This window comes from Eubalaena glacialis, chromosome 20 (assembly GCF_028564815.1).
Source record: "Eubalaena glacialis isolate mEubGla1 chromosome 20, mEubGla1.1.hap2.+ XY, whole genome shotgun sequence".
In the NCBI taxonomy this organism is placed as follows: domain Eukaryota; kingdom Metazoa; phylum Chordata; class Mammalia; order Artiodactyla; family Balaenidae; genus Eubalaena; species Eubalaena glacialis.
The window spans coordinates 14,483,614-14,505,299 of NC_083735.1; the positions used below are offsets into that span (position 1 = coordinate 14,483,614).

The following is a 21,686-nucleotide window of genomic DNA, read 5'->3' on the forward strand; positions in this document are numbered from 1 at the left end:
TTGATGCGGATTCGAACCCTCCACGTATCCTCCCGTAGGGTTCGTTCGTGGAATGGATTCTTCCGTAGCCGGGGTAACGCGCCACAATAAACCCTGAGGCGAGCGGAGCGTGCGGAGCAGCCTCGTAGCGAGGTCCAGGGCGGGAAGCGCTCTTGCGGGGCTGGCTCGTGTTCCTGGTTGCTCTTGCAGCGGACTTAGCCCGGGCTGGAGCTGGGACGCTTTGATCTCGCTAGTCGGATTGGGTGCCCTTCTCAGAGGTGACTTGGTCCTCGCAGACGTCAGGTGTTGTCCTTTAGATACCTACATACTCTGAACCTCCGTTTCCCTAATGGAACATCATTTTCCTCATCACCTCAGCGAGTTTTCTGTCACTCCTAAACACCCCGCCCCCCCCCCCCCCGGTTCTTTATCCGTACCTTTCGAAGGGAACTTGCAGTGTTCCACTGTGTTATATTTAATTATGTCTTGTCTACTAGAGTGTAAGCTCTCTACGGGCAGGACCTATGCCTTTTAAAATCTCAGTTTTCCTAACTTCTACCAGCGAGCCCTACTCAGAGGAGGGGTTTGCAAAACGTTAAGTAAATGAATGAGTGGTTTTGTAAGTGTTGCTCAAGAAGAGTTAAGTAGTGGAAAAATTCAAGGCAATAACTCCTTGTCTCCCCATCCTTTTCGTTCCCTTTCCTTTCTTCCCTCTGTGGCTCACTTTGTCGTGTGCCAAACACTGGTAAGGAAGTACCAGACTCACACCACGGTTCCTGCCTTCCCGGAGCGCCTAGTTTATTGGGGAAAACAGCTGTTAATTAAAGGATCCCTACACGGTGAATGTAAAATAGCCCACTAGATAACCATGATGAGGGCTTGGAAAGAGAAGTGCATGGCGCTATGTTAGAGGGAATTAAAGAAGTGAGGAATGAGCTAAACAGTCAGAAGGATCAGTATTAATTGGGCAACAAAAGGGGTCGGGGCAGTGAAATACCTGCCTAAAGTGAAACAGCATGTGTTAGGGTCCTGTGGTTGGAGAGAGCCAGACTTGAGAACTGAAAGAAGACAATTAGAGCCCTGTTGCCAGGGAGGGGGGCTTCCATTGGTGACAAATGAGGGTGATAGTGGCCTTGTGAGCCATTTAAAGGATTTGAGCCCCCTGTAGCAGCACAAGAAGGCTTTGAGGTTGGGCAGTGAAGATGGAGCTTTGAAATATGAAACAAATCGAATCAGCACACTCCAGCTAACTGACTTTTAGTTTTAAAGCATACCTGATCAGAGGAAGAGGTAGGATGGGGGGGAGGGGAGGATGCGCCACAGTTTCAAATAGGCAATCCTGTTTAGTGTCACTGAAACAGCTTGCTCTAAATTCAAGGCAAAAGTGTCTTACCTTGGATTATAAGCTGGGAAGCATAAGCCAATGTTTGTTTTGTTCACTAATGTACGTCTAGTGCCTAGATCTAGTTGGCGCTTCAAAAATATTACAGTGAAATGGAAGCAAGTATTCTTAGCTCTTTGGTCCTACTTTTTAGAGCACGTCTAATTAAAAAAAAAAAAAATCCAAATAAGTAGTTGCATATTTAGAGTGATATTTCAAAAGAAAACTCATAGTTGCATTATGTCCTTTAACAAATACTCTGAATTCATTGTGGATTTTTGTTTTGCTGTTCTTTGTTTTTATCTTGCCTAGACAGTTGTCCTCTCTGCCCATCCCCTTTGTGAACTAATTTCGCTAGGTGGCACATTTCTTATATACATTTAATCTTGAAAAAATTCAAGAACTATAGGGTAATACCTATGTGTGTGGTGCATTCTGAAAAAGTAAGTTATAATTTTTAATACAAGGGACAATGCAGTATGTTTAGATAAAATGATTTAAACTGAAAATGACTGACTTACGTAATTAAGGTCTTTGAACTTCTCAAAAGAAGGATGTTGTTTACACAGTATTTATACCACACTGTACAGTAATAATTTTATTATTTACGACAGATGAATGGCAGTGCAACAGATACACATTTCTTTGTAATTTGTGGGTACTTCACCTGGAGAGTCAAGGGGAGGGTTTGTGGTGATAATTTTGAATCCCCATTATTCCCCCTCAGCCCCACAAAGTAGATTCTTTCCCCACATAGTTTGAGACTGTTGTTTTATGATGTAATGATATGCATGTTAACTCTCAGACTGCAAGTAATTTGGACTGAAATTTAGTAATCACCTTTTCCCTAAACTTTTCCCCTGTATTTTTCAGTGTAGAGTAGGATTTTGCTATAGAAGAAGTAGCCTTCAGGGACCCATTGAAGTTACCTATATAGAGCACACCGCCACAAGAAGCAACCATGCCTGTGGAAGGAGGGAAAACAGATATGGAGAGGATTGGGCTCTTCAGTGAGATGGAATATGTCACTGTTGGTGATAAATATGTGTCACAATTTAATCGTAAGTATATTTGGTTTCCTTTACAGCCTAAGAGTGATGTTTTCTGTATAAAATTTTGGCTTTAACGTTTGTTAAATGATATTTTTTAATGGTCTGTATTTTATGGTCTTAATTTTATAAGAGCAGGAAGCTCATTTTATTGGGCTACCCTACCTTCATATATTCTCCTCATAGGTAATTTTATTTCTTTCCAAGGTGCATGGCAGTTTTCTCCCAGAATATTTTGTTTTTAGCTTTTTTTGTTCCCTTAGATGGGACACTCTGCTATGCAGACAGCATTAACATTTGCATCTGAAAGGCCATCCATGATCACTTTCTTGAAAAATGAAATGCTAAATGAATAGCTGAGGGATTTTTAGAAGAGTCATAAATAAAACAATAAGAAAGAATACACTGATATGAAACATCTCCAAGATACACTATTCTGCACCTTGCCTTTTTATTTAATAATGTATGTGGTATGCTAAGCATTGAAAATGGAAAAGGATAAATATGAAAATATTCACTGGAACATGCCTAAACATTCTCTGGAAAACAAAATTACTATCATGGGTACCTGTGGGAAAGGAACTGGGTGACGGAATGTGGAAGGAAAATTTATTGTAAAAATATACTATTGAATTTGGAACCATGTGAATATATTATCATTTCAAAAACCTAAGTTAAAAAAAAATCAGTGATACAAATTCACATTTAGTTAACCAATTGAATTAAGGGTTATTTGCACTTCAGAAAATTCTTTCACATTATGGAAGGACTTTACAAATTGAGTTCTCCTAGATGCAAATTACAAAAGAAGTTCTAAATATTCATAAAACCAGCCTTTTAAAAATTATTGGGCTACTAGTGCTGCACTGTAGACCACAATTTATTTATCTGTTCCCCTGTTGATGGACATTTGAGTTGTTTTTGGTTTTTGATTGTTATGAATAAAGCTGCTGTGAACATTCTTGTTTACGTCTTTTAGTGGATATAGGCACTCATGTGTCTAGAGTATATACCCAGGAGGGGAATTGTTTCAGTTTGAGTATGAAATACCCTTCCCCTCCAACCTAAAAATACACACTCACACACACACACACGCTTATTGACATCTGACACAAATAGTTTCCTAGCATATTCTTACACAGTGTTCCGTAGTGTATAGATGGGGAAGCATTGGATTCAGTGACCTGTAAGGTCTCTTCCAGCTCTCAGATTCAGAGTTTAACAGGACCTCAATCTAATTATTAAAATGTTTTAATGGAAGCCTCTTAGTTCTTATTGTCAGTGTAGCCTTTGACACAGACCTTTCAGTAAATGTGTTGAAATAGTGTTTAAGAGCTCAAAACTCACTGGTCCAAATCACATTTTGAAACTTTTCAAAGTCATTTTTCATGTCCTTTAATTACTAGTGAGCTCAAAATTGTGATATTCCTAATTTATTTTTAAAGGACCCTTTAATGAAGCTGCAAGCAAAAATAGACAGATGCTACCTGGGGGATCCAAAGAAATGTCAAATCTCCAGGCAGGTTATTTTGATCCCCATTTTGTAAGGATTTTTGAAGGTGAAGGCTACGTAAACCTGAATCAAGTGAGGAGACGGCATATGATGGAAGAAGCCAAAAAAAATCTAGGCAAAGCGTTCCTTCCTAGTAATGGAGATAAGAAGCTGTAAGTATTTGGGAAAAAGTCTTAAATATTGATATATCTCCTGCATAGCTCTCTCTCCTCCATCCTAAATTAAGTTTTGGTTTTTCCGTAGGACTTATTATGTATGATTCATTTTTTAAAGTATGATTCTTAGGTCAAGTTTGTCTTAGATGAAGACAATTGTATTGGATGATTTAGGTTGACAGGTAATTTTGATTAAGTAGATTCTCATTATCACATTAAATTTTTGGTTATCTCTGTCACTATTCTCTATCAGTTTATACTAATGAAGTCAACTAAATAATGAAAATAAGTTTAGTTGAAAACCTTGCAATAGTCAGATTAGGAAAAAAATTGTCTTGGGTCATCATATCTGTGCCCTTGACTATTTTATCTGCTTTTTAAAACTTTAAGAAAAGTGTAAATACAAAATGTGAAATTAGGAGAAATCTTTTTTGGATAAAGAGGATAATTTATCAAAGATACGTTATTTAAAAATCATGCGTGAAGATACATGTATGGGGTTTAACAATATTTTAGTTGTGAAAATTGTCAATGTGAGGTTCTTTTTTTCTTTAACCTTTAAATACTTAAGATCATGTAGTCTATGTGATATCATATAATATAGCTGAGCTTTATAATATGATGTTAATTCACACTTAATAATGTTGACTCTCAATCTAGAGTTTATGACACACGAGGATTGGTTGAAAAATAATTTGGGGCTTATTTATGGTTTTGAGATTAGTAAAGCTGTGGTCTTCAAAGTTAAATTATTAAGTTTTTATTAAGAGTGGAGAATGTCTTCTGTTATTATAGTTTATCTTTTTCCACCTTTTCACACTTTTGAGAGGTTTGAATTATTTATTTTTAAATTTATTTTATTTATTTATTTCTGGCTGCGTTGGGTCTTCATTGCTATGTGCGGGCTTTCTCTAGTTGTGGTGAGCGGGGGCTACTCTTCACTGCGGTGCGTGGGCTTCTCATTGCGGTGGCTTCTCGTTGCAGAGTGCGTGCTCTAGGCGCGCAGGCTTCAGTAGTTGTGGCACGTGAGCTCAGTAGTTGTGGCACGTGAGCTTCAGTAGTTGTGGCACGTGGGCTCAGTAGTTGTGTCTCGCGGGCTCTAGAGCGCAGGCTCAGTAGTCGTGGCGCACAGGCTTAGTTGCTCCGCGGCATGTGGGATCTTCCCGGACCAGGGCTTGAACCTGTGTCCCCTGCATTGGCAGGAGGATTCTTAACCACTGCGCCAGATGGGAAGCCCCTATTTATTTTTATTATTACTACTTTTTCTTGGGTTTCTTTGTTTTCTTCTTAGATATAAATTCAGACATGCATTTTTTGGGTCACTACTTCATTTCTTTTTCATGTAATATATGTATTTTATCCTTTAAATAACTGTTTTGTATTTTTCAGCCTCCCCCACCCTCTGGAACTAATATAATATTGTAAATCAACTATACTTAAATAAAGAATAAATAATTTTAAAAAAACAAAGATTCTATTTGTTGTTATAGTTAACTGAATTAATGTAAACTCTTCTAACTTCCTAGAGATTATTAAGTTTTGTTTAGAGCATTTAAAATAGGCATAAAAATTAAAAATATTATCTCAAAATCTGTGACTTTGAAAAATAGGGGAAATTAGATTACAAAATAAGAAAAAAAATTTGTCTCTTACCAAAGTTAGGCAAGTCAGTTCCATTGCATATATTTTGCTCCCCTTTTAATAATATTTTATAAATTATGGTAAAATATGTATAACACAAAATTTGCTATTTTAACTTGCTCCTTTTTGTTTTTGTGGTTAAACTGTATTTAAGATGTGGATTAGGAAGTTACTATGGAACAATAGGTAGACCAGTCCCATTTTTCAGTGCGCAATCAAAACCCAAAGAAAAATATGAGCCACCTGGAAAGAATTTGTACACAAACCCAGGAAAGAAAGGAACTGGATATGGGTAAGATATTTTTAATACTTTTGTATCATTTGTTTTGAATTAAAAAAAAATTTAATTTCTGAACCCTGAAGTCATCATCATTATTATTTTCCTTCTTTAGCTATGCAAACGTTACCATAGGTAAGCAGTTTTCACACTCTGCTGATTTCTATGATGCAGCAAAACTAAATGACAAGGTAAAAGAATCTGTTTTAACTTTTTCCAACCTTTCTCTTATTTAGTTGACTTAGAGAATTCACTTGTGGTCTAATTAAGGTTTGTTTTGTTTTATCTATTTGTATTACTTGGGCAATGGCAGACTGATGTTTATGAATTGTGATAATTTTACTTTTCTGATATTAGATTCCCAGAATGAGCTTTAACCCCTGCTATAGTTTACCACGTCTATCCTGTATCTCTCCAAACCAGCTGTGAGACTTCTGTTAACTTGGCCTGATCAACTATGCTCTATTTTGATTAGAAGAGTCCTAAAAGTATCCTGGTCCTTAGCCGTGTTCCCACCACGCCCTAATATATTGTGCCTATAAAAGTAGTGGTAGTACTTTTGGGCTGATCAGGCCATTATGGTGAATGAATGGGATGGAGGAGTGATGGGGAGAAGGGAGGAAGTGGAGTAGAGAATGAAAACCTACAGGAGAGAAAGTGAAAGGACGGGAGAAAATGACTCACTTTATTACATGGCAGAAATAAAAACTGAGATGTACTGGCATAAGCCTCTTACACTCACTTTATACAATATTTGACTTACAGTGAAGCATATTCACATTTGTGGAGAATGCCTACATGTGAAGGAATAGAGGAACCTGTAGAAATTTTGGAACCATATCAACATAATTTAACAATATTGATATAATTTAAAGAAAGCTGGTAGTAATGAAAAGTCAAGTTCATTTGGATGTTAAGAAACAGAAATTAAATGGCAACTATTTTATAAGTTTTTAAATTTTTGTTTTTTTAGGCATGCAGTCTTCAATAATTTTGGCTGTGGTGATTTTAAGTGGCAGTGAGATAGAAGGGTAGTAGCCAGTTTTGCAAATGGGCATGTCCAAACCCAGGAATAGTTTTCTATTAAATTGGGCAGAAACCTTGGTCATTTGAAAATAGGCATCTCTTGTTTCTATGCATGGATTATTCACTTTATATAAAATTCTATGTAAACTACTTTTTATATAGAATAGGAATAATAATACATAATATTCTGTAGGAAAAATAATACATAATTTATAAATGCATACAAGGCAATTTTATCAATGGCTCAGTAATTAGTCTTTCATCCAAAGTGTATGGGTATAAGATACTTTTCTCTCTTTAGAGTTCTTACTTTTAGAACTTATTATTTATAAGTCAGAAATTTTATGTCCCTGGATTTCCTAAAATAATATTGTAATATAAAAATGTTGTAATGTAAAAAGTAAGTATTCCTTATTCTTAGAAGTAAAAGCTGACATTTTTTTGAAGGCCTATCATATGCCAGGTACTTTGAACACATAATCTCATTTAATCTTTACAACAGCATTAAGGGTGGGGGGAATATTATCATCATTATTTACAGTTAAAGAAAATGTGACACTAAAAAAGTAAGTAACTTTCCCAGTGTCCCTGAGAAATGCTAAAAAGCAGGCAGGAGTTAGGGTTTGAACTAGAGACTGACTTTTTTTTACTGCCTTATATCACCCAGATAGTTGATATAGATTTGTTCAAGTGATAAGTAAATCTCTATACATCAAATAACTTTATATCCAAAATGAACAATCATAGCTGTGCTTGTTCATAAGTAAGCATATCTTTTGTATCATAAAAATAGAACATAACAAAGGAATGTTTCAAAAAAGCGAACCCAGCAGTATATATTAAAAAATCTACATGCTTATATTAAAATTTAAAGGTATATTAACTCTACATTACTTCCAGTTTGAGTAATTTTTGCTATATAATTTCAAACTCTTTAATTTACAGAAAGAGAATGAAGAACACCATCGTTTACTTAAAGGGACACCTTTCAAATTAAATCTTTACCCAAGGGAATATTTTGATACCAATCCTTATTTGTTTGAGGAACCTTTACCACCAATTAAAAAAGCAGAGAAGAAAGAAGCACTTGCAAACCCTTTTAAGCCCTCTTCTCCTGGTAAAAAGGTAAGTTAAAAATTTTAGAATGAAAAAATATTAAGCATTATAAAGAAACGTTGCCTCTTGCTGTCATATTATTTTATTACCCATGTAAATAATAAACTTTTGTTTATATTCATGCCATGAATCATGAAACTCGTTTTTATGAAATTATGAAAAGTCATAAAACTGGATAGCATAGGGAATAATGAAGCTCTTATAATGAAATAATTATTAACCATTTCATAACCATTTCAAAAGTATTTTACTTTACAATGAATTTTCTAAGTGCCTCTCTAGATTTAGGCATAGTTTTTCTCAAAACCATAAAAAGTCAGATAATCTTTAGTTTTTGAAGTGGTGATTAAAATGAACTGTCTCCCTTCTGCTGAGGTTTACAACAAGTGTGAATAAAAATGAAAATGCTTCTAACAGTAAACCTTAGTTTATACTTTTGTTTTTCTTCTGTGAATTGCCTGTTAATTTTCCTTGCGAATGTTCTATTAGGATATTTGTCTTTTTGATACTGATTTGTAAGATCTTTTCATATATTAAGGATATTGTTTTATCATTTGTGTTGAAAATAATTTTTCTAGTCTGGTGAATCTTTGACTTTGGTTATAGTATTTTGTGCTATTCAGAAATTTAATAATTTGATGTAGTCAAATTTATCAGTCTTTTGTGCTGCGTTTATGTCATTCTCAGAATGACTTTCCTTCCCAGCAGTGTTAGAAAAGTATGCATTCCTGATTTCTTTTACTGAAATGTATTTTGTTGTAAAGAGCAAGGTAAGGATCCAGCTTTTATCTTTTTCAAAATTCAGTTTTAAGGGCAGAAGGAAGCTTTGTGGGGAGGACACGTTCTGTGCCTTGACTGTCGTTGTGGTTTCAAGCGTGTATACATCTGTTAAAGCTCATAGAATTGTAAACTTAAAATGGGTGCAGTTTATTATACTTAAATTAGATTTACGTAAAGCTGATTGTGAAAAAATTCAGTTGTTCCTGATCTCACCAATAGGATAATTAGCACCCCTGCTTTGAAATGCCACCCTTATCAAATCAAAATTCCCATTTTTTAGGTTTTTTTTTTCCTGAATTTTCATGCAATTTGATTGATGTTTATTTCTACCAGTACCAAACTACTTTTAATTATTTTTGCACTTTAATATTGGGTGGGTCTAGTCTCTTCTTACTCTTTAAAAGAGTTATATGGCTGTTTTCCAATATTTATTATTTAGAACTTTGGAATTATTTTGTAAAGTGCTGGGGGGAAAAAGACCTTTGGTATTTTGCTCTAAAATTAAATCTTTAGATTTTTGCTTGTATTAGCATATTTATATTTTGAATCTTCTGACCTAGAATTAAGCTACTTACAAAAACCTTTATTTGTCTTGTAGATTTTAATATTTTACTTCACGTAGATTTTTCTATCTTATATTTATTCCTACTTATTTTAAGGTCCTGGTCAATGCTTTTTTCTCCCATCAATCCCCTTATATTATTTGTTCTTATTAAAACATTTGATTTTTTAAAATAACTGGCCACTTCATTAAAGTTTCTTATGTTCTAATGGGTATTCTGTTGATTCTCTTTGAATCTTTAGACATATGATTATATATCTGCAAATAATTTTGGTGCTTCCTTTCTAATATTTATATCTCTTATGTCATGCTCATTCCAATATTTGGATATGATATGGGGATCATGGGAACTCCTCCAGTGTTCATTTTTATAGATGCCAAAAATAAGACTAAATCAAGAATGTATGTAGAATTATACTGAATGTTTTGGTGTGATCTGTTTAGACCATCTTTTTTTTCTCCATTGACTTGTTATGAGTAACAGTAATAGATTTCTTGGAATGATTCCCACTTGACTGTGTTGTATTAATCTTTAAGTGTAACACTGTGTTTTATTTGTTAATATTAAGTATTTTCACATCAATAATTTTAAGGGTTGTGACTGGTCTGTACTTTTATTTTTTTATTTTATTTATTTATTTTTTAAGATTTATTGATTGATTGATTGATTGATTGATTGCTATGTTGGGTCTTCGTTTCTGTGCTAGGGCTTTCTCTAGTTGCGGCAAGCGGGGGCCACTCTTCATCGCGGTGCGCGTGCCTCTCACTATCATGGCCTCTCTTGTTGCGGAGCACAGGCTCCAGACGCGCAGGCTCAGTAGTTGTGGCTCACGGGCCTAGCTGCTCCGCGGCATGTGGGATCTTCCCAGACCAGGGCGCGAACCCGTGTCCCCTGCATTAGCAGGCAGATTCTCAACCACTGCGCCACCAGGGAAGCCCTGTACTTTTATTTTTATATGCCTTGTTCTATTTTGGTATAAGTAGATGCTAGCATCTTAAAATAATCGGGAGATTTCCTTCTTTTTCTATGTTCTATAAGAGTTTAATAGCGCCAGAAATATCTGTTCCTTGAAAGCTTGAAAGAATTCTCATAGGAAATGTTCTAGGCTTAATTTCTTGCATGATGCCCATCTGTTTTCCGTAGGTGGTCTCTCTCTTTTTGAGTCACTTTTGACAATATTTTCTTTGAAAATCATTCATTTCATTCAGATTTTCAAATTTATTAACATAGAGGTGTACAAAAATACTATCTTACAGTTTTTGCTATTCCATATATGTATAGGTTTCTTCCACCCATTTCTCAATCTTAATTATAATATAGACTTACCTATTTATTTTTTAAGTATCATCTGGTGGGTTGGTTTATTTACCATGTATATTTTTACATTTTCAATTCATCTGTTTTGCTTTTACATTAATTAATTAATTTATTTTATTTTATTTTCTTAAGATTCCTTATTATTTGTTGCTCTTAAAAATAATCCATGTGCCTCTATCTGGAAAACTTGAAAAATTACAACCATATCTTTCAAACGAATCAAGTTTTCATGTATATCTGACTTAGACACTGTAAGAGAAAGGAAGCCTAATTAAATGGGTTATTGTGATTGTATTAGAGTTTTCTTGGTGACCATATATAATATAATGATAAAAATCCTGTTAGTCAGTTTAAAAGGTCAAAGCAAATGTTTGTTTGTTTTGTGTATAGCTCAAAAAATATTTTGATTGACTTCTCTTAATAGATTACAAGAAAAGTACAGTATATGGTACAGTATCCATGGGGGATTGGTTTCAGGACTCCCCCGCCCCCCCCCCCACTCTCAGGATACCAAAATTTGAGGATGCTCAGGTCCCTTATATAAAATGGCGTAGTATTTGCATGTAACCTTTGCACATCCTCCTGTATACTTTAAATCATCTTTAGATTACTTATAATATCTAATACAATGTAAATGCTATGTAAAGCACATGTCAAGTTCAAGCTTTTCTCTTTGGAACTTTCTGGAGTTCTTTTTCTTTAAATATTTTTGATCTGAGATTGGTTGAATCTGAGGATGCAGAACTTGTGGATACGGAGGACTGACTGTGGATTACGTTTTCCTCTCTCTTTTTCTATGTGCTCTTCCTTTATTTTTATCAAAAAAAAATTTTTATTTTTAGTATCTTCCCCATCATTTACTGACATTTAGTGAACTCATGTCGTGCCAGGCTCCCTGTTGGACAAACCTTACCCTTGGCCTCGTCTCTCATCTTCTGGTTCTGAGCCCTAACTCCTTTCTCTATCAGAATACATGTGACCTAGGTCTCATTCCCTCAGTAATGGGCTCACCTCCTATGTAGATGATAGCCTGATCTGATAAATTCTCACTAAAATATTAACTGTTGGCAACAGTTTAGAATATTACCTTCTTATAAATATTTGCATTTTAATAGAGAACTTTTGGAATTACAGTGTCTTAACCCCATAGAATTGGTGGTAGGGAGATGCTTTGGTGGCATTTGAATTAAACAGTACAGACAATTTTCTTTAAATGTAAAACCAACTCCATGTACAACACACAAATATGTATGAACTTCTTCAAATCTAATTTTGTTAGAAGCATTTTTACAAAACCACATTAAATTGTCTCATTTTTATTTGTAGGCTGGTGGAATGAAGGCAGGAACATTTGATTCTTACCCTTCACATTCTGCTGACCCTTATGGGGTTAAATTGACAAGCCATATTTCCAGGAAAGGTGCTAAGGTTTTCCATCCACCAGGTGGACCAAAAAGCAGACCAACTGAAAGTGTAATGACTTTGAATGTCAAAAGGTAGTAATGTTACATTTAGCCCATAAACCAAGACAAATTATTTTCAGCTTTTAGATTTCTTCAAAATAATATCTTTTATTTATACATACTTTAAAAAATGACAAATTTGGGTGACTTTAGAAATCTCAGCTTCTTTCTTATACCTGCCCTCCCCTGTAGAAGTTCTTTCCCATCTTCTGAAATTCCCAATTCAAAAAGCTTAAATTTTCTGTAACAAACTATTCTGTTAATAATTTTTAAAGCAAATCTATATAGCACCTTATTTCGAGTCATTTGAGACTTCAGATATATACAGTTCAGTTAGCAGTACATGTTAACATTGTCTATTTCTCAGTCTTTTGACCCTTGTTAAATTCTTATCTCTATGTGGGCCCCAGGCTCTCAGTAATTGTTTGGAATCCTAATGACACTTATTCTGTTCTTAACTTTCAAATAACCTATGAAAGCAGGAAATATTCTGATTAATTAAAAATGCTTCAAGGAAAAGTATATGTATATTATTAATGTATCATGGAACTTCAATTTTACCTAGATTTTGAGCACTCTCAAAACTGAAAAGAAGTTCTTAGAAGTTCAGAGTGTAATTTAGAATAGGACAATCCATCATTCTTTTGGTGTGTGCGCAAGATCATAAATAACTGAAGAATTCATTTGATTACCTTTCCACCTATTCATTGGAAAACTTTTAATGCCAATTTAACTAACTTACATGTTTCTAACTTCAGTGTAATCATACAATGGATTAGGTAAAGGACATCAAATTCACATTCTTTCCTTTTGTAAAAACAGTAGTACATCTTCATCACTTGTGGACAGTGATTGTAACGCCAACATCATTATTATATCACCAAAGTGAGACCTGCTCTTCATGATTTGTGTAATTTGACTGTTGTCTATAGGAATAATATTCTTTGCGGGCTAGTTGGTAGATGATGGGTCTGGGAAACAAAGATAGGGAGACTTTTTTCCATGTGTTTGGACCTTTATCCTTTGGCAAGTTACCTATCAGTACTCTGGCCAACTTTAGTTATACAATAGAACTGACAGTAAAATTGGAATTTTCCTCACAACACTCACCCTCAAATAGATGGAATATTTTTGGTGCAGGGTGGTTTCAGGTTTTCTGGCTATCCAGAGGACAGATCCAAGAAAGCTCTATGATGCCCTAGCATATATGTTTAGAGCAGAGTAAAGAAAAAAGTAACTGATTGTTCTTTTGGAAAATCAGAAGTTTATCTTTTGTTGAGTAATTTTGAGTTTATTCAATCCCTCTTTTTTTACATGATCACAAATATTATCCTAAATCAAGTTTTAGCTTCTTTTATCCTAATTTTAAAACTAATAAACCTTTGGGCAATAGCATTTAAAATTGGTATCATAAACCAGTTATTCCCTCTTAAATTACATTTTAAAAGTATATCTGACATATAAAGTGAAGCTTTTTATTTGGTGAGAAAATTTGGTTTCGGATTGGTAATTTTTTATTGCAAAATGTTTTTACAAGAATAAACAGATATATTACCTGCACCTATAAAATTAAATGTGCATTTATTTTCCAATTTTAGGGCACTAAATATGAAGAACTACAAGACTGCTTCAGTACAGTCCTATTAGCATCTGGAAGACAAATAGCCTTATAGGTCCTGACTACCAAAAATTCATTATCAAGTGCTCATTATTTGAAAAAATATAAGATATTGTGGAACAAATAGCTCAAGCATTTAAAAGAAATTTAGGGCTGTGACTCTAATACTCTTCCATCTTTTAGTACTATTACATAATAAATAAATAGTATTTGTTAATAATTTAACATATGCTTGCTGATCTGTGTTTAGATCTGTGTTTCTGAGGAGATGTTTATGAATGTTTAGAAATGTTATAAAATCTTGAAGTGTAGTCTGTCATTTGAAATATTTTGCTCCTAACGTTAAAAAATTGCAGGGTTGGAGGGTAGGGGTGGAAATGGGGGCTGGAGGGGTAGAACATGCACAGTGAATTCTTAATTTGCTCTTCCTTCTTGGAGGTATTTGAAGGTTGAGTTGATAGTTATCCCAGTGTCATAGCCCGTTAAAGCATTCTTAACATCAAAGAGAAGTATTGATCCAGTCATATTGCATAGATTCATGTATACACACATATATAGTGAGGCAGATAGCTCAATTTATGTGGTATCGTGCCTTCTATTTGTGGCCTATGTAGAGCATCAGATCAGCCCATGGCACCCTCAGGATGAGGAGGGGGAAGGGAGAGTGGGGATGTACTTTAAGTTCAGTATCTTATGAACAATGGCCAGGTTTCAAGATAGGTGCAGTTGGCCTTTGGTGTCCTCTCATCCTCCTCGGTAGCTGCTCAGAGCTGCCTCTCTCGTACCTGCCTCTCTAGGTCTTACCCTCTCCTTCCCAAGTTCTCTCTTCACTCGTCCTACCACTTAAAAAATATCTGTTCTTAAAAGATATGATTTAAATACATTACTGTAATTCATAGTGAGGTCTCTCTCAATAGTCCTCATTCAGTTGGGGCGGGGTGGCGGTGGTATTTAAAAAGAGAAATTTACAATATCTATTAATATAATGTATTGCGGGAATTATTTTTGATCCGTGGTTTTTTCTTAGTACTTGTCTCTCTGCCACTCTAGACCTGTCAGAGCTGAAAACCAGAACATATAGGGGTGGCAGTAGTCTCCTTCTGGACCCACTTTTTTTTCAGTGGGGGGAAACCGTGTCAATCCAGATCCACATCTGGCTTTTAAAGGGATTGCAGATGGTACAGAGAATTTTTAATGTTGTCAAAAATCTATTTTTATTTCCATGCCTCGTAACTGTTTACTTTTTTCTGAAAGAAAATATTTTTTAAAAAGATTTTTTAAAAAAACTTAAAAATTTTCTAAAATATTTAAAAATTTTGTTTCCTATCCAAAGGACAGTGTGGAATGAAGATCTTGAAGACATTGTCAGGGGTATAATGAGACTCAAAGGGGAATACATTTGTCTTCAGAATAGCAAAGGTTTTGCCAGGTGGACAAAACTGAATAAAAACTCATTTAGTTGCATATTGATAAATGTTACCAAACAAGCTTTATAAGTATATGCATTCTTTCGAGGAAGAGGTTTATATATTCAGATTTTATTAAAATCTAAATAATTGCTCATTTTCACCTCTGCCTTTTGTTAGCTATTTATTTTATTAATGTGCCTCTCATAACAATGCACACTTCATATAATTAATTCATAGATGTGAATACTCATCTAATGCCTCCTGAAGGGTGTAAGAAGCAGTGTGACAGTTGACAGAGCTTATCTAGAGTTTACATAAATATATTGTGTCAAATAGAGAAACCAGTAATAGGAATAGTGAAGCCTATAGAAAAGTTAAGATTTTTGAAATGATCAGAAATAGAGGAACACACACATACAAATTTGATTTGAGGGGCACAAACTATTTGCGATGCCCATTGTTTTCTTACAACTAGTGTCTCTCTCTCCTTTTAGTTTTGAAAATATAACAATACAATACAACATTAGGTGGTTTCCTGTGAAACTACTTTTTTCCCCAGAGTCAGATGTGAAGAGTTAACATTAATGGACACTGGTGTCCTGTCTCTTGACAACTCAGGCGTCTAGTTATCTACTGCCCATTAGGATGCCTGTATGACTTGAGTGGTTTTCTGCATCCACCATCAGAGAATAATGGAAGCAATAATATGCTTGCTTAGTAGTTGTTAATCTCTGTTATGAACCATCCAACCAGACCTATTTAAGTCTCAAAGTTGAAACGAAGATTAAGGATGTTAACCTGATCGTGGAAGAAATGCTTAACTTTGAGAGAGACTTAGATCAATAAGAAGCTCCAACAGGAACTGGAGGGAATGTTAAGCAGTAGCGTAGTGTATTTTTGGAAACCTTACCCTGCTTCTTCAGAGATTGCTTGCTCCTTTTGTATGTTAATATTGTGGACTGTGTTTTAATAATAAGCCAGGCTCAACCTATGACTAGCTGGGTAAATTGGAGCAATTTAATTAAGCTTTAAACCATACCTCCAGCGTACAACATTATCCTGAATCAGAGTTCTGTGTATAACTGCCTACAAGACATCTTTTTTCTTTTTAAAAAGATCTCCTAGAGAGCTCAAATGTAACGCTTCCAAAATGAAATCTATCATTTTTACCTCTTAAATTAGCTCCTCATTAATTATTCCCTCTCTCGGTAAATTGTGCTTCCAAATATCATGTAACTTAAAACAAATCTTGAAATTATTCAGAAATCATCTCCCTTTACCATCCAATCCACTACTTCACTAAGTTAAAAACCCTTTAGTGGATTCCCATTATCCTTAAGATAAAGGCAAAATCTATATCAGGGTTAAAAGGCTCTTCGAGACTTGACTCATTTCTTTTCCTTTATTTCTTGTTACTCTTTGCTCTTTTCATTCTACTTAGGGTAGATTTATTTCACTTTTTATAATGACAGACATGCTGTCCCTTGCCTGGGAGGGATTTATCCACTTTCTATAGCTTGGAACTTTTCCCACCATCCATCATCTTCTTACCTTACTAACTCCAATTTGTAGACTTTCAGATCCCTTCTAAAAATGTTTCTTCCTTAAGTAAGGCCTTGCTGATCTTTGAGATGAGGTTAGGTCCCCTTGTTAAGTATTCAAATAACACCTTCTAACTTCACGTTTATAATATTTATTAGCCTGTATCTTCTGTGATATCATAAGTACTGTAAAACCGTATCTATTTTGTTTATGGTTATTAGCACCTAGCATAGCACTTGACACTTTTTGTAGGCACTCAGTAAATATTTGTTGATTGAATGAATGAATATACTATGGTGGCCATATTTAATCATCTTTCGCCTTCACCTTGAATTATTTGTAATTCCTTGCAAGTGACATGTTGTTCTGAGCTATTATGATGGCTCACATGCTTTTCCTTACCTGGAATACCCTATGCCTTTCATTGTCTTGCTAACTTCCCAATTATTACTCAAAACTGAGATCAATACATAATAAAAAACCAAAGCTACATAAACAAGACGAGAAGACAACCCGCAGAATGGGAGAAAATATTTGCAAATGAAGCAACTGACAAAGGATTCATCTCCAAAATTTACAAGCAGCTCATGCAGCTCAATATCAAAAAAACAAACAACCCAATCCAAAAATGGGCAGAAGACCTAAATAGACATTTCTCCAAAGGAGATATACAGATTGCCAACAAACACATGAAAGAATGCTCAACATCATTAATCATTAGAGAAATGCAAATCGAAACTACAATGAGATATCATCTCACACTGTTCAGAATGGCCATCACCAAAAAATCTACAAACAATAAATGCTGGAGAGGGTGTGGAGAAAAGGGAACCCTCTTGCACTGTTGGTGGGAATGTAAACTGATACAGCTCACTATGGAGAACAGTATGGAGGTTCCTTAAAAAACTAAAAATAGAACTACCATATGACCCAGCAATCCCACTACTGGGCACATACCCTGAGAAAACCATCATTCAAAAAGTGTCATGTACCAAAATGTTCATTGCAGCTCTATTTACAATCGCCAGGACATGGAAGCAACCTAAGTGTCCATCAACAGATGAATGGATAAAGAAGATGTGGCACATATATACAATGGAATATTACTCAGCCATAAAAAGAAATGAAACTGAGTTATTTGTAGTGAGGTGGATGGACCTAGAGTCTGTCATACAGAGTGAAGTAAGTCAGAAAGAGAAAAACAAATACCATATGCTAACACATATATATGGAATCTAAAAAAAAAAAAAAGTCATGAAGAACCTAGGGGCAAGATGGGAATAAAGACACAGACCTACTAGAGAATGGACTTGAGGATACGGGGAGGGGGAAGGGTAAGCTGGGACAAAGTGAGAGAGTGGCATGGACATACATACACTACCAAACGTAAAATAGATAGCTAGTGGGAAGCAGCCGCATAGCACAGGGAGATCAGCTCGGTGCTTTGTGACCACCTAGAGGGGTGGGATAGGGAGGGTGGGAGGGAGGGAGACGCAAGAGGGAAGAGATATGGGGATATATGTATATGTATAGCTGATTCACTTTGTTATAAAGCAGAAAACTAACACACCATTGTAAAGCAATTATACTCCAATAAAGATGTTTAAAAAAAACAAACAAAACACCAAAGCTAAAGAATTAATCAGACGGAAAATTGACAGGCTTACACGCTGATGTTAATATTTGAAAAAGATTGAAAATCAAATAAAATAATTCAAAGAGAGAGAAAAACAACCAATTGAAAAGTAGATCTGAAAAACTTAAAATTGATTTTTTGAAAAGCCCGCCTAGAAAAAAAAGAGAGGTAAGAGAGAATACAAACTATACACTGAGTAAGGAATAGATTTAACCACAGATGTAGCAACAGTTAAAACATGTACAATTCCATGTCAAATACATTTGAAAATGAAATGTTACCAGAAGTAATTCAACAAGAACTGAAAACATGAATGGACCAATAAGGGTAGAAAAAATGGAAATAATAGTTAAACTTAGTAGCCAAAAGGTACTGTGTCTAGATTATTAAGGAGCTAAATCCTATCAAATCTTCAGAACAGAGAAATCTTTTGTTATTTAAATTGTTTTGATCATAGAAAAATATGAAAAGAGTTTTGATTTATTTTATGAGGATAGCATCACTGGACAAGGATAACATAAATAGGAAAATAATATTTCTAACTCATTAAAAAAAATCCTAAATCAAATACAAGCCAATGGAATCCACATTTTAAATGAACATAAAATGATTTATCATTCTATGACTGCTAAAATAGCTTGACATGAGTGAATCTATTATTATAATAAAGTTCTTCAATATATTAAAATGAAAAAAATACATGTTCCCCTAATAGATGCTAAAAAGCCATTTGATAAAATTAAATACTCTTTCCACTTAAAACCTCTTAGGATGTGATGATTAGGAAGAACCTTCCTTACTTTCTAAAGTATATCTATCACAATCATAACAGACATTAAGCTTGAGCCATAAACAAGACAAACACTGCCCTGGAAAATATATTAATATAAATATATTAATGCAGGAAGACAAGAAAAAATCCCGAGGAAATAAATATTAGAAAAAGACAATATTATTGCTTGCAGGTGATATATAGTTATTTACCTACAATGTAAAAAGAATCTATTGAAAGATATTTGAACTAATAAAATTGTACAATAAACATGTATATAATGATCTGCAAAAAAGATAGTTTTTTCCATATGTCCATTAGGAAATGTGAAAACTACTCTATTTACAATAGGAAAAGAACTATGGAAACTTAGGATTAAAATGAAGATATAAAAGGAGGCCGGAGCAATAGACCATGTTCCAGGGAGACTAAATATTGTAAACTTGCTGTTTATCTTTAATATATCAATAAATTTAATGCAATTTAATAAAAATCCCTACAGAATAAAAACAATAAAACTTGACTAGCTAATTTTAAATTTTATTTTGAAGACAAAACATTAAAATATGTCGTGAAAATTTGAAAGAGGATGTTTGTTCTAAGCAAAAATATACTAAGAAGCTATTTATACTATAATCAAAAACACTAATGTATTAGGGGCTTCCAATTAAAACTGGCAGGCAGAACACACTTATTTGCTGGCTCTCCTCTGACCCTAATAACACAATAGTAAAATAATGAGTCCAGAAAAATGACTCATAAGGGGATCATCAGAGAATAAGGAGTTTCAAAAAAATTCTGTAGACAAAAAAAGTAAGAATAGAGCCAAAAATGTTTAATTAAAAGTGTGTTTAGGAAAGACTTTTTCCGTCAGTTTCTTTTTTTCCTCCTACCTCCTTCCCATCCTCAGTGCTTTCCCAGTTCAGGCAACCCAGAATTTTACCCTCAGATGAAAAACTAAGCATCTTGCCTCTGAACATTCTGAAGAGCTACCTAAGGAGAATTGGGACAAGAGTAAGGTTCTTGTTCTGGCATTATTACTCCAATAAGAATAATTCTGGTTCTATTCTGGTCAATAGCCCTGTACACACATACTCATAGTTACAGGCATCTTCTTTATAGTTGGGGGAGATCTGGTGGAAAAACATACCTACATATACCAGCTACCTAGAAAAGTCAACACTGTGTTCTGTCTGTTCATAGGACTTGATTTTCCAAACTTCCCAAACTTGACTACCCAGAAATGGCTTCTAGCCAAGATAGAGTATCAGGAACCAGATTTATGCTTCTTCTTTAGGCAATTAAAAACTGTACAAAACATACATAACAACTCTTTTTAGACACTGGACACAGACAGTGCAGGATTGTGATCTGTGAGGAAAAGGAAACAATTGAGGTGAGCCCTGCAATTGCTTATTGTCTGGAGGCACTTTTGGACTGGAGAGGATGGAGGACTTGGAATCTCAAAGTATAGTAGCCTTGCTGAGTTGAGACAGAAATTGGAACCAGGGAATCTAAAGTGGCTCGGATTTGTGGGGTTGAGTTCTAGAGAGGAAAGATCTACACAGGAAAAGAGTTCAGAAATCCGCATAGGAATCCCCTTAACCCTGCTGACATCTAAGACAGGCATGCGTAAGGTTAAATTCCTTGAGGCAGAACAAAGAACAACATGAGGCAGGACAAAGAACAACATGGACCTGTCATGGTTCCCACAGCTCACAGAAGGCCAGGAACCATTCAAGGCTGGGACATTATCACCTCTCTGCATTCAGTGGTGGTTCCAGAGGATCTAGAGTAGACTAGAGGCTACTCTACACCCACCCTAATAAAAGTTTAAAAAACAAGCCTCGAAAGCACCAAATTGAAGCAGAAGTAATGTAATGCCTAACACAACCAATTCCAACAATCTGTAAAGGAAACAACAACATTCGGACAATCAACAATGTAAAATTCACAAAAACCCATCTTCCAGGTGGATTTTTGGCATACTAGATATGCCAGGAAGCCAGAAAATATGACCCATAACTGGGAGAAAAATCAGTCCATAGAAATAAACCCCCAAATAGTAGAGAAGATGGAATTAGCAAATAAAGACATTAAAATAGCTACTTGAACCATGTTAATGTATTTAAAGGAAAATATGAACATATTGGAAAGAAAAATGAAAGTTATAAACAAGAACCAAATGGAAAATCTAGAGATGAAAAATAAGATAACTGAAATGAAAAACTTCAGTAAGTGGGAATAGTAGAAAATTAGGCATGGCAAAAGAAAAAACTAGTGAACTTGAAGATATAGTAATAGAAAGTAACCAAAGTGAAACACGGAAAAAGACGGAAAAGCAAATGAAAATAATACCAGTGAGTTCTAGGGCAATATCAAACAGTCTAACATATGTGTTATTGCATCTCAGAAAGGAGCAGAGAGAAAAAGATTTAAAGAAATAATG

At 34.8% G+C, this 21,686-nt stretch overlaps 1 protein-coding gene across 1 annotated transcript; it reads left to right on the plus strand.

The window, feature by feature from the left end:
- The first annotated feature begins 169 nt into the window (after nt 1–169).
- Nucleotides 170–13,933, plus strand: CFAP96 (cilia and flagella associated protein 96). Its single transcript, XM_061177442.1, has 8 exons — nt 170–282; nt 2,234–2,421; nt 3,855–4,074; nt 5,873–6,010; nt 6,111–6,186; nt 7,967–8,146; nt 12,124–12,293; nt 13,859–13,933. The coding sequence occupies exons 2-8, from the start codon at nt 2,322–2,324 to the stop codon at nt 13,905–13,907; spliced, it is 933 nt and encodes a 310-aa protein (XP_061033425.1). The 5' UTR covers nt 170–282; nt 2,234–2,321; the 3' UTR covers nt 13,908–13,933.
- Nucleotides 13,934–21,686: the final 7,753 nt, after the last annotated feature.